This window comes from Rhinoraja longicauda, chromosome 41 (assembly GCF_053455715.1).
Source record: "Rhinoraja longicauda isolate Sanriku21f chromosome 41, sRhiLon1.1, whole genome shotgun sequence".
NCBI lineage: Eukaryota > Metazoa > Chordata > Chondrichthyes > Rajiformes > Arhynchobatidae > Rhinoraja > Rhinoraja longicauda.
In genome coordinates, this window is record NC_135993.1 from 3,093,285 (window position 1) to 3,107,232 (window position 13,948).

Consider the following 13,948-nt stretch of genomic DNA (forward strand, 5'->3'; position numbering starts at 1 on the left):
CCCAATTTGCAAGTGATGAACAAAGTGCAAAACTGGGTTAATTAGATGATAGGCACAGAATAATGGGGTGCAAAAACTAAAAGTAATACTATATTGGTAGACTTGACAAACTGAGGCCAAAAAAGAAAACTTTTTGAAAAGATGAATATATCAATAACCTCAAAAAATTGGAAGCTCAATATTAGTAAAAGTCATCAACTAACTGCCAGAGTGAATTCAACTAAAACAGAAGATGGGTGTGGGCACAAAAGGGTTGAAATTGACTCAACCTTGGCAATGTGTCGGAAGGAACTGCAGATGCGGGTTTACACCCAAGATAGACAAGATGCTGGAGTAACTCATGAATGGGTGATGTTTCGGGTCGAGACCCTACTTCAGACTGAGGAAGGGTCTCGACCCGAAACGTCACCCATTCCTTCTCTCCCGAGATGCTGCCTGACCTGCTGAGTTACTCCAGCATTTTGTGAACCAACATTTGCTGTTCCTTCCAACACAGCCTTGGTAAAGTTGGCCGAAAGAAGGGAAACACTGTGTAGGGAGGAACTGCAGATGCTGGTTTACACAGAGATAAGACACAAAATGCTGGACTAACTCAGCGGGACAGGCAGCATCTCCGGAGAGAAAGAATGGGTGACGTTTCGGGTCAATTGTATCAATGATCTCAGTCTGGCCCCATAGCAGAAGGGTCCACGTCGCAGGGCTGAAAACTGGAAGTACAAGTGATGGCATTCTGTGTCTCATCTTCTTTTATTGATATATTCATCTTGTCAAAAAGTTTTCTTTAGCCTGAGTTTGGCAAGTTTTCCAATAGTGTTACTTTCAGTTTTTACGTCCCCATTATTTTATGCCTATCAACTAATTAAATCAGTTTTGCTCCCACTTGATTGTCACCGGAAGCTTGCACCCTTTTCAGGACAGACGATGACAGTGATGTCAACATTTGAAACGTGGACGATGGACACGAAAGAAAAAGACCTCAATCTCGACCCAAAACGTCACGAATTCCTTCTCTCCAGAGATGCTGCCTGACCCGCTGAATTACTCCAGCATTTTATGACACCTTCAGAATGATCAGCCATGATCACATTGAATGGCGGTGCTGGCTCGAAGGGCCGAATGGCCTCCTCCTGCACCTATTGTCTATGAGGGAAGAGTTTTGGAGGGATGAGTCTTGAACTCTCTGAATGCATTCAAGAGAGAGCTAGAAAGAGCTCTTAAGGATAGCGGAGTCAGGGGGTATGGGGAGAAGGCAGGACGGGGTACTGATTGAGAATAATCAGCCACGATCACATTGAATGGCGGTGCTGGCTCGAAGGGCCGAATGGCCTCCTCCTGCACCTATTGTCTAAGAGGGATGAGTTTTGGAGGGATGAGTTTTGGAGGGATGAGCCTTGAACTCTCTGAATGCATTCAAGAGAACTAGATAGAGATCTTAAGGATAGCGAAGTCAAGGGGTATGGGGAGAAGGCAGGAATGGGGTACTGATTGAGAATTATCTGCCACGATCACATTGAATGGCGGTGCTGGCTCAAAGGGCCGAATGGCCTCCTCCTGCACCTATTGTCTAAGAGGGATGAGTTTTGGAGGGATGAGTCTTGAACTCTCTGAATGCATTCAAGAGAGAGCTAGATAGAGCTCTTAAGGATAACGAAGTCTAGGGGGAATGGGGAGAAGGCAGGAACGGGGTCCTGATTGAGAATGATCAGCCACGATCACCGGTGCTGGCTCGAAGGGCCGAATGGCCTCTTCCTGCACCTATAGTCTATTGAACTGTAGAGCAGTGTGGAAAGGGAAAGAAAAAGGAGAGGAGAGGAGTGGAAAGTGGAGATAATGGTGGAAAAAAAGAAAATGATTGTATGGGGGTGATTGGGTTGAGTTGGTCAAGTTTGGTGCTCTTGTCTATTGATGCCCTGGGTGCGCGCGGTGCATTGTGGGGCTGTCGCCCCGCCGCCAGCCGCCATTTTGTCAGCCCCACAGACCGACGGCCCTTTGTCCGCGTCGGACCCCACTCGCTTGTCTGTGGCCTTTCCCTCCGACAAAGGTAAGCTTTTCACCGGGTCCGGGCCTGCCACGCTCCGCACCGGCACCCTCCGCTTACCTCTCGCGCTCCGCCTCTCCGACTTCGGCTGGAGAACCGTCGAGAAAATTCCAGAAATGAGCGAGGGAGAGGGAAAGAGAGAGGGGGGGAAAAAATCGCCTCAGTCGAACAAAAACAAGAGGCCTTCGGTTTCTGGATGTGGATGGGGGGGGGGGGGGGTGTGAATGAGTCGTCTAAACTGGCGGAATATTCTCCACATCGGCGTGGGGGCAGCCTTCGTCGACTTTAAAGCGTCTCTTGTGTTGTTTCTGAGGGGAACGGGCAGTTATTGTTGGGGTTGTGGGGTTTTATTCGCCGGTTCTTCCCCCTGTGCATGGCTTCGCTTTCGCGGCGCCTTCATGTTTCTCGTCGCTCGCCTGCGCGCCGGCCAACCGAACTTGAAAAGGACAGCAAGCTTCACCCCGCCCCCAGCCCGCGCAGGTCCCGCCCCATTCTCTCCCATTGGCTCACAACCGCGCCTTCCCTCCTCCCCATTGGAGGAGTGTTCCGTCCATCAGCGGCTCCCAGTGCCGTTGGTGTAGCCGCGCTGTCCATCAGCATGGGGGCCGCCCTGGAGCAAACGCGCATGCGCAGCTGCCGATGTGCACCATGGGAGTTGTAGTCCGGGCATCCTTGGTGCTTTGGGACATTGTCAAGAGTCAAGAGTTTTTTATTATATGTCCCAGATAGGACAAAGGAACTGAATTCTTGAATACAGCAACATAACAGAATATGTAAGATAGGCACAAAATGCTGGAGTAACTCAGTGGTATCTCTGAAGAGAAGGAATGCGTGATGTTTCAGGTCGAGACCCTTCTTCAGACTACGTAACATAATATGTAAACATAGTACACTATAAACAATATAATAAACGAGAAAAAAATGAGTGTGTGTATATATAGATATACACACATCTACATATGTCTGAAGAAGGTAGACACAAAATGAAGGGTCACCTGTTCCTTTTCTCCAGAGATGCTGTCTGACCCGCTGAGTTGTTCCAGCTTTTTGTGTCCATATACACAAACACACACACACACATCTCTTGATGTGTGTGTGTGTGTTTACAAATCGAAGGTATTTATTCACAAAATGCTGGAGTAACTCAGCAGGTCAGGCAGCATCTCAAGAGAGAAGGAATGCTTGATGTTTCGGGTCGAGACCCTTCTTTGTATATATATATATATATTATATATATATATACAAAGAAGGGTCTCGACCCGAAACATCAAGCATTCCTTCTCTCTTGAGATGCTGCCTGACCTGCTGAGTTACTCCAGCATTTTGTGAATAAATACCTTCGATTTGTACCAGCATCTGCAGTTATTTTCTTACACTTTATATACATACGCACACACACATAAGAAACAAACAAACAATAATCGTGCAAAAAGACAAAATCAATGCCCCCCACATGTATGTAGTTTATTTGGAGGTTGTGGCGTTTATTAGCCTGATGGCTGTAAAGAAGAAGCTGTTCCTGAACCTGGACGTTACAGTTTTCAGGCTCCTGTACCTTCCCGATGGCTGGGGTGAAATTAATGTTTGGCAAGGGTGGTATGGGTCTCTGATGACGCTGGCTGCCTCCAGTTCAGTCTAGTTTATTGTCAGGTGTACCGAGGTACAGTGAACAGGAGTGAAAAGCAACTCCTGTAAATCCCTTCGATGATGGGAAGGTCAGAACACGTGATGGACTGGGCAGTGTTCACCACTTTTTGCAGTCTTATATTTCAGATACAGCGCGGAAACAGGCCTTTTCGGCCCACCAAGTCCACACCGCCCAGCGATCCCCGCACATTAACACTATCCTACACACACTAGGGACAATTTTTACATTTACCCAGTCAAATTAACCTACATACCTGTACGTCTTTGGAGTGTGGGAGGAAACCGAAGATCTCGGAGAAAACCCACACAGGTCACGGGGAGAACGTACAAACTCCTTACAGTACAGCACCCTTAGTCAGGATCGAACCTGAGTCGCCGGCGCTGCATTCGCTGTAAAGCAGCAACTCTACCGTTGCGCCACGTCTTCTTCACTCCTGGGCATTCAAGTTGCCAAACTAGGCCGTGATGCAACCAGTCAGTGTGCTCTACTGTGCACCTGTAGAGGTTCAAGAGAGTCCTCTCTGACATACCGAATTTCCGCAATCTTCTCAGGAAGTAGAGGTATTGATGGGCTTTATAATTACAGCAGTGTACTGGGTCCAGGAGAGATCTTCAAAAATATGCACGTCCAGGAATTTGAAGCTTTTGACTCCGCCATCGGTTGAGGGTCCACAGGTTTGTGGGTCCTCGTCCTTCCTCTTCCAAAGACCACAATCAGTTCCTTGGTCTCACTGACATTGAGAGCCAGGTTGTTGTGCTGGCACCATTTGGTCAGTCGATTAATCTCACTTCTATACTCTTACTCATTGTCATCTGTAATTCGTCCAACAATGGGGGTGTCATCTGCGAACTTGAAGATGGAGTTCGCCCTGTATCCGGCTGTACTGTCATGAGCATAGATTTAGTAAAACGGGGCTGAGCACACAGCCTTGATGTGCTCCCATACTGATGGTTATTGAGGAAGAAGTGTCATTGCCAATTCAAACAGACTGTGGTTTGTTGAGGAAGTCGAGGATCCAGTAGCAGAGAGAGGAGCAGAGATCCAGTTCCATGAGGTTGATAACTCTTGGAGGGGGTGATGGTATTGAACGCCAAGCTGCAGTTTTTGAAGAACAGCCTGACGTTTGTGTTTTTATTGTACAAATGGTCCAGTGCAGAGTAGAGTGACAGTGAGATCGCATCCTCCGTTGATCTGTTGTGGCTGTAGGCAAATTGTAATGGGCTGAGGTTCTTGTTGAGGTAGTTGATATGTGCTATAACCAACCTCTCAAAGCACTATCTGAAGAAGGACCTCGACCCGAAATGTCACCCATTCCTTCTCTCCAGAGATGCTGCCTGTCCCACTGTTACTCCAGCAATTTGTGTCTATCTTCTCTCAAAGCACTTCATCACCATGGACGTTAGTGACACCGATTGAGATGGAGGGGTGGAGAGAGAGGGAAAGCAAGGGTTACTTGAAGTTAGAGAAATCAAAATCATGTCGCTGGGTTTTTAAGCTGCCCAAGCAAAATATGAGGTGCTGCTCTTCCAATTTGTGTTGGTTGCTTTGGGACATCGTAAGAATGCGCAGGGACTGACAACGCTATGTACTATGGAGGTTGTAGTTCGAATTGATCCTGCCATTTGGCAAATGCTTTAAAAGAACAACAAATCCCATTCGCAAGCTTCAGATTAGCTGTCAACTAATATAGATACTGAGAATTACCGCTATGGAATTGACTGAATAACAACAGCAATTATAAACATACATGTTTTATTGTATAGGAAGGAATTGCAGGTACTGGTTTAAACCGAAGGGAGACACAAAATGTTGGAGTAACTCAGCAGAACAGAAGAGAAGGAATGGGTGACGTTTCGGGTCGAGACTCTTCTTCAGTCTGAAGAACTGAAACGTTCAGACCCGAAACGTCACCCGTTCGTTCTCTCCAGTAATGCTGCCTGGCCCGCTGAGTTACTCCAGCATTGTGTGCCTATCTACATGTTTTATTATCAAGTTATTAATTAATAAGAACATTTAAAGTGTACAATAATGTAAAACGTGATTTTAATGTTATTGTAATATGCAAAATGCTATCAAGGTAGTTCTAGTAAAATTGGAAGGACATGCATGTGGTTAAAACTGGAGGATTATTCATCTACGAACTGAATGAATGATTTTGCATGCTCAGGTTTGATAAACAAATCAAGCTTTCCCAACGTGTTGGAGCAGATCTTTGACCTTGGGCCAGGTTTACATGCCATATCTGCCTGGTTTGGCAAGTAGCTGCTTGTAAACCATGACCAGCAAAAGGAACCCAGTTAATTTACATGAGATATTTTATATGCCCCATGCATGAATTTCTCCAGTGTAAGAAAATTTGGTAGGGGGATATTAAGAGGTATTTTAAAAGGTTTGCTTACAACTTTACAATCTCTTTACTTCCTTAAGGCAGTTAATTATTACAAATAAATCCCTAAATATAAAAGATTATCAACATTGTTGTGCGTTTAACCTTGGTGCACGTTGACCTATATAAATCGGGAGAACAGCGTGCCATCCCTCGATCTGGTTATTTTGTTTTGTAGGCGCGATAGATAAGTCTAATCACAATTAACCATTCATTTGGTGAATTTGTCTCCATTTTGAAACCCCTAAATTAGCTTCCTGAACTGGGCCCTCATCCCAATTTCTAATTTAATTGTTGAACACATTTCGGGTTAATTTCCTTTTGTTATAAATATTAAAACAATTGCAAGTTTGGTTGCAAGAATTGTAAGTGAAGATATTCATTTTTGTAAAATAGCGCTGTTGTTATTTTTTTGTATGTAAATATACACCAGAAAAGTTGCCAGGATTTTGTTTTGGTTATCAGACTCCGAAAGGACAAGGAAACCAATGTTTACTCAGGCAGCACAAATGATCAAACCCCAGGCAAATGATCTGCACAAAGCTTTCCTCGGCAGCACAAATATTGAACAAATTAACCAGTGCCAACGAGTCAAAGGGGAGGGCTGTTGATTTCATTCCAGAGGCCCCTAACGCCGTCTACTGGCGGCTTCAACAGTGGTTGAATCTGACACGATGCAAGTTTCCCTTTTTTCGGTGGGCTAAGCTTAACACGGAGTTTCAAGTTTCGGGTCAGTTTAATTTTTATGTCGCTTGTCTGCCATCAGTTCCCGACACAGAGACTTCCGGGACAACGGTGGTACTTCCTCGGCTTACCAGTGCTTTGTATTTACTAATTGATCGTGCATTTACCTTCCTCGCAGCAACTTGGTGTGAAAGTTCCTTGCAATGGCTCGTACAAAGCAGACAGCTCGTAAATCCACTGGAGGCAAGGCCCCGCGTAAGCAGCTTGCAACCAAAGCAGCCCGCAAGAGTGCGCCTTCTACTGGTGGAGTGAAGAAACCACATCGTTACAGGCAGGTTCTGGCATTATTTTTGGGGTGCCAAGCGAACGTGGCAATAGGGTGGGAGTGTGAACGAGCAAAAGGATCAGCTCTCCCACGGGAGTAACGTAATCCGGAGTAACTTTAGAGCAACAACTATAAAGCTTTAAACTTGGATATGGAAGCCAGATGTTTGTACATGGGTTGTCAGGACGCATTGCCCGTGATATCTCATTCATATGTTTAGATGTTAGATGTTTAAGGCAGAGATAGATCAATAGACGTGTCAGGGGTTATGGGGAGAAGGCAGGAGAATGGGGTTAGGAGGAAACGATAGATCAGCCATGATTGAATGGCATAGACTTGATGAGCCGAATGGCCTAATTCTGCTCCTAACACTTATGAACTTGTGTGTTCCATGGTCTGCTCCTGATTGCTAGATCCACAAATTGTTGACATTCTAAATTTCCTTGAGAGCAGAGAGTGAAAGACCCAAGCCGAGGATCTTCTGTATTGGGTCTTCCACAATGTGAAGACACGTGAAAACTTTGTTGTGAGTTCCATTCAGTTTTCCAAGCTTCATGGCCATGTCACCAAACTAGTTCTAACCAACTGTGAACACTGTCAGCCTTGGAGAGATGCAAGTGCTCAAGGTCAGAATTGCATTATGCTGGAGACAATGGGGGCAGTAATGTGTATCTCTGTATGATGGTTTTTAGCAAAATGCTCTATCAGTAATTATGATTTACAAGTGGAGTGATTTGTACTCCCTTTTAGAATCATAGTTATACAGCACGAAAAAGACCCTTCAGTCCAACCCATCCATATTAACAAGATGTCTATCTAATTGTTCCATTTGCTCTGCGGTGGCGCAGTGGTAGAGTTGCTGCCTTACAGCGAATGCAGCGCCTGAGACTCAGGTTCGATCCTGACTACGGGCGCCGTCTGTACGGAGTTTGTACGTTCTCTCCGTGACCTGCGTGGGTTTTCTCCGAGATCTTCGGTTTCCTCCCACACTCCAAAGACGTACAGGTATGTAGGTTAATTGACTGGGTAAAATGTAAAAATTGGCCCTAGTGTGTGTAGGATAGTGTTAATGTGCGGGGATCGCTGGGCGGCGCAGACTCGGTGGGCCGAAGGGCCTGTTTCCGCGCTGTATCTCTAAATAAATAAATCCTTCTAAATCGTTCCTATTCATGTACCTGTCCAAATGCCTTTTAAACTTTTAATTGTGCCTGCCGCTACAGCTTCCTCTGGTAACTCATTCCATCTTTGTGACACCCCTACCCTGGGGAAAAAGACTGGGACCGTATCTATGCCCTTCATGATAAAACAGTAGATCGGTGCAATACAGGAACGGCCCACAATGATTTTATACAGTCACCCCTCAACCTCCTGCGCTCCAGGGAAAAAAATTCCAGACGATCTAGCCTCTCCTCATATCTCAAGCCTCCAGTTCTGGTAATCATGAATCTTTTCTTCACCCTTTCCAGCTTAATGATATCCATCCTGTGGTTGGGGTTTCAAAACTGGACACAGTGTGGATTCCAACGTCTTATACAGTTATAACTTTGATTCGTACAGAAATTGGAACTTGACTTTAAAATTCCCAGTGGTAATTCTGAAAATCTTTTAGTGTTGGAGCATGGCTGGGAAAGCTTTGCAGGAGTCTCTTTAGTTATCATTTTTCTTTTTCACAAAGCATTGTTTAGTTTAGTGTAGAGATGCAGAATGGAAACAGGCCCTTCAGCCCACTGAGTCTACACCAACCAACAATCTCCAGTACTCTAGTTCTATCTTATCCCGATCTCACATCCTGCACATGAGGGGGAATTTATAGAAGCCAATTAACCTATAAACCTGTCTGTTTTTGGAATGTGGGAGGAAACCAGAACACACGGTGAAAACCCATGTGGTCACAGGGAGAACATACAAACTCTGTGCGGACAGCACCCGTTGTCAGAATCAAACCCAGGTCTCTGGTGCTGTAAGGCAGCAACTCTACCGCTGCGCCACTGTGCTGCTCCTCGTTGTTGAGTTATGATTCCAAGGCACTGGTTGTCTTTCGACGTTGATGAGTTTCCTCGGTTGACCTACCGGTAGGTACAGCTCAGGACTAATCTGCTGAAGGCAGATTTCCTGCAGGTGCCTTGTGATTAGCAGCAGAAACCCTGACTGACCTCAGCTGCTGGTGAAATCCTCAGCCGTGCTTATTAAGTCCCCATTAGCCGTTCTAACAGTGCTGGCCAGCAACTGGTTCTCCCCCCAGTAAACACAAGGTCATCCAAAACTTTGCCCCTCGGTCACCCCAAGTCACCTTCACCCATCACATCTGAATATGTTGATGTACATTGGCTCCCAGTCAAGCAATATCTCAGTTTCATATTTCTGATGCTTTATTCAAATTCCTCCTAGGATTCACCTGTCCCTACTTGTAACCTCATCCAGCTTTGCAAACCATCATGAAATTTCTCTGTTCCTTCAATTCTGTTTTTTCGAGCTTCTCTTAAATAATCCCTGCTTTTTGGTTGTCCATTTCTGGCCATATGCCTTAAACTTCCTCACGTGCCGTGTCTCTTGCCCTTAAAAGTTGCCGAGGCCAATTATATATCGAAAAATTAAGTTGTGAAAGACTTTTCCTGGCAAGAGACTAACAGATTGCAGAACCAACGAGGGCTGTGATAGGGATCAAGAATCATCCAGTGCAAAATTGAGATGAATATCCTTCAATTCCTGTCTGTTTGGAGAAGTCGAAAGTCCTTCTTGCTGACTGAATATCCATACAATTTTTTAAAAGTTATGAAGTAACATTTCTTTCTCTATTAGACCCGGTACCGTGGCTTTGCGTGAGATCCGGCGATACCAGAAGTCCACAGAATTGCTGATCAGGAAGCTGCCCTTCCAGCGCCTTGTGCGTGAAATCGCACAGGACTTCAAAACCGACCTGAGGTTCCAGAGTGCCGCCATCGGGGCCCTTCAGGTGAGCACCCCACCTCGCACCCCACCTCCCACCCGTCTCTGTCACACAGCCTGCTTTTCCCCATAACTTCCCACAATACAATACAATACAATACATCTTTATTGTCATTGTACAGGGGTACAACGAGATTGGGAATGCGCCTCCCATACGATGCAATAAATTAATTAGCTAGTCAGTATTAATTTAAACATCCCAATGAAACAAATTTGGAACAGTTTTAAAACAGAGTAAAGTGCAAGTGGATCTGTGCCGGATCACTGTGCGATGTGACCATCCGGCTCAGCAGGACCGGTTCATAGCAGCTATGGCCCTGGGGATGAAGCTGTTCCTGAGTATGGAGGTGCGGGCGTAGAAGGCCTTGTATCGTCTGCCCGATGGTAGAAGTTCGAACAGACTGTTGCAGGGGTGTGAAGAGTCTTTGTGGATGCTTGTGGCTTTTCTGAGGCATCGTGTGTTGTAGATGTCCTCCAAGGCTGGTAGCTGTGTTCCGATGGTCCTCTGAGCTCTATGGACTACCCGCTGAAGAGCTTTCCTCTCTGCCTCCGTGCAGCTGAGGTACCACACAGGGATGCCATGTGTTAGGATGCTCTCTATGCGGTAGAAGGTCGTCAGCAGCTGTTGGGGTAGACCAGACTTCTTCAGTGTTCTTAGGTGGAACAGTCGTTGCTGTGCCTTTTTGACCAGTGCAGCAGTGTTATTGGACCATGTTAGGTCCTCCGAAATGTGAGTGCCCAGAAACTTGAAGCTGGACACTGGCCTGGTTTGAAAATCTTTCCCTGTGACTTTGTGGTAAATAAGGTTCTGAGTTGCATTTAAGACTTGGTGGAGAAGGTATGCAGAGTGACCCTAAACTATGAAATTAATGTATGCTGGGTGAATTTGTTCCCGGTTCCCAGCTTTAACGTCAAAATATTGAACGTTGAAGCATAAGGATATGAATGGGAGGTAGACACAAAATGCTGGAGTAACTCAGCGGGTCAGGCAGCATCTCTGGATAGAAGGAATGGGCGACCCGAAACATCACCCATTCCTTCTCTCCAGAGATGCTGCCTGACCCGCTGAGTTATCATATCATATATCATATATATACAGCCGGAAACAGGCCTTTTCGGCCCACCAAGTCCGCGCCGCCCAGCGATCCCCGTACATTAACACTATCCTACACCCACTAGGGACAATATTTACATTTTACCCAGCCAATTAACCTACATACCTGTACGTCTTTGGAGTGTGGGAGGAAACCGAAGATCTCGGAGAAAACCCACGCAGGTCACGGGGAGAACGTACAAACTCCTTACAGTGCAGCACCCGTAGTCAGGATCGAACCTGTCTCCGGCGCTGCATTCGCTGTAAAGCAGCAACTCTACCGCTGCGCTACCGTGCCACCCTTACTCCAGCATTTTGTGTCTACCTTCGATTTAAACCAGCATCTGCAGTTCTTTCCTACACAGGATATGAATGGACTTGCTTGTTATGTCTCTGCAGTCAAGCAGTCTACCAACGTTTACAGATCTCAAAAGCAAGAACTCCTACTTTCACGTTGACAAATGTGGATGTGCTATCCAAAACTACAAAGGAGAAAAAAAATCATAATCCAAAATCAAATTCTGCAGATGCTGGAAATCCGAAACAAAAAATTGCAATTATTGGAAACATTAACAAGTCTTGCAGCATGGTACCTGTATTAGGTACCCTTGAGTACCCCTGTTTCAAGGCTGCAAATACTTTGCTACCCAACTGTGATGTAATAAGTTTTCAGTTTAGTTTATTGTCATGTGTACCAAGGTACAGTGAAAAGCTTTTGTTGCGTGCTAACCTGTCAGCAGAAAGACAAGACATGGTTAATATCTATCCATTTACAGGATAAGGGAATAACGTTTAGTGCAAGGTAAAGCCAGAAAAGTCAATAGACAATAGACAATAAGTGCAGGAGGAGGCCATTCGGCCCTTCGAGCCAGCACCGCCATTCAATGTGATAATGGCTGATCATTCTCAATCAGTACCCCGTTCCTGCCTTCTCCCCATACCCCCTGTCCGATCAAGGATAGTCCGAGGGTCACCAAAGTGGTGGATAGTAGTTCAGCACTGCTCTCTGGTTGTGGTGGGATGATTCAGTTGCCTGATAACAGCCGGGAAGAAACTGTCCCTGAATCTGGAGGTGTGCGTTTTCACAATTATGTACCTTTTGCATGAGGTGAGAAGAGGGAGTGGCCGGGGTGCGACTGGTCCCTGATCATGCTGCTGGCCTTGCCGAGGCAGCGTGAGGTATAAATGGAGTCAATGGAAGGAGGGGGGGGGGGGGTCGGCTTGTGTGATGGTCTGGGCTGCGTCAACAGGCACAGTGACGCGGCGGTGTTAGATCACGTGACAAGTTGCAAGAGCAACCGAGTGACTGTGTTCCTCTCTTTGCCTCTGCAGGAAGCCAGCGAGGCATATCTGGTTGGTCTGTTTGAAGACACCAACCTGTGTGCCATCCATGCCAAACGCGTCACCATCATGCCGAAGGACATACAGCTGGCCCGCCGTATCCGGGGGGAGCGTGCTTAAAAATGAAAGAGAAGAAAAGAAAAATCATGTTTTACCGTGGGTCTTCTGTATTATTAGTAAAGGCTATCTTTTTTTTTCCCCCTTATTCTTATTCATAGTGGGCTGTATCATCCGAGCATATAATCTTGATTGTTTCAAAAAGAGGTTTAGGTCTTCTGTATTTGTATGTCCCAAACAAGAGCAATCTTTGTTGAGATGTTAACTAACTTTCAGTGGTGTTTTTTGTAAAATTCGTTTTTCATACCAGCAAGCGATTTAAAAAAAAAGGGAAATTTATACAAGGTTTTGTAACAAAACCCAATTTACAACTCAGTACACCAAGCAGGGAACACATAGACCTGCTTCTATCAGGCAATCTGTAAGATATTCACACAGATCACTATGCATTTTTTTTGTGTGTGTTTTTTCACTTATATTTGATAATTCTGCATTCTAGGGGTAGGCATGATGATTTTTTTTTTCCTATTTCAATATTGCGTGTCACAAAATGTTTGATTCTGATCTTTGTAATTGCAAAATTTTCCCATGAAAAATAATATTAAATAGATACAGGAAAAAAAAAACCCAATTCGGTTGTGTACCTTAATGTGAGCCCTGCCTGCCCTCTTGTGTGCCTTCACGTCCCGTGTTTCCGGGTGTCAACTAGCCCAGTGTGTAATTATAAGAAAATAACTGCAGATGCTGGTACAAATCGAAGGTATCTATTCACAAAATGCTGGAGTAACTCAGCAGGTCAGGCAGCATCTCTGGAGAGAAGGAATGGGTGACGTTTCGGGTCGAGACCCTTCTTCAGATATAAAATTGACGTAGATGTACGAGTCAGAGTGATGGTGAAGGGTCGTCTTGGATGAGAATACAGTTGGCTAGTAAGTTTGGAGATGATACCATAACTGGTGGTGTAATGGGCAATGGAGACAGTTCATTGTAAGATCACAACAGGATCTTAACTGGGAAAGTGGGCCAAAAATTGGCAGATTAAATTTTAACTGACAAATGTGAGGCGTTACATTTTAGACCATAGACAATATACAATAGGTGCAGGAGTAGGCCATTCGGCCCTTCGAGCCAGCACCACCATTCAATGTGATCATGGCTGATCATTCTCAATCAGTACCCCGTTCCTGCCTTCTCCCCATACCCCCTGCATTTTGGTACATGGAAGAATTTGACACAGTAAATGGCAGGCCCGGGAGAGTGTTGTAGAGCAGAGAGACCATAGGACACTCGCACGTAGTATCCTGAAAGTGGCAAAAGTGGAAGGAGGTAGAAGACCAGATAGCGAAGAAGGCATTTGGTGCACCTGCCTTCATGGGTCAGGATACCGAGTCCAGGAGTCGGGAAGCCATGTTACAACCATACAAGTTGTT

The 13,948-nt window shown here is 45.5% G+C and overlaps 2 protein-coding genes across 3 annotated transcripts in view; one reads left to right on the top strand and one right to left on the bottom strand.

Moving 5' to 3' along the window:
* sirt2 (sirtuin 2 (silent mating type information regulation 2, homolog) 2 (S. cerevisiae)) overlaps nt 1–2,458 on the bottom strand; it is a 78,115-nt gene extending 75,657 nt beyond the window's left edge. For both annotated transcript variants that reach the window (XM_078431139.1, XM_078431138.1), the window contains exon 1: nt 2,099–2,458. The gene's annotated coding sequence lies outside the window, so the exon portion shown is untranslated. The remainder of the gene's footprint in view (nt 1–2,098) is intronic.
* Nucleotides 1,935–13,144, top strand: h3f3c (H3 histone, family 3C). Its single transcript, XM_078431142.1, has 4 exons — nt 1,935–2,041; nt 6,935–7,087; nt 9,881–10,034; nt 12,453–13,144. Exons 2-4 carry the CDS (start codon nt 6,960–6,962, stop codon nt 12,579–12,581), a joined length of 411 nt encoding a protein of 136 aa, XP_078287268.1. The 5' UTR covers nt 1,935–2,041; nt 6,935–6,959; the 3' UTR covers nt 12,582–13,144.
* The last annotated feature ends 804 nt before the right edge of the window (nt 13,145–13,948 follow it).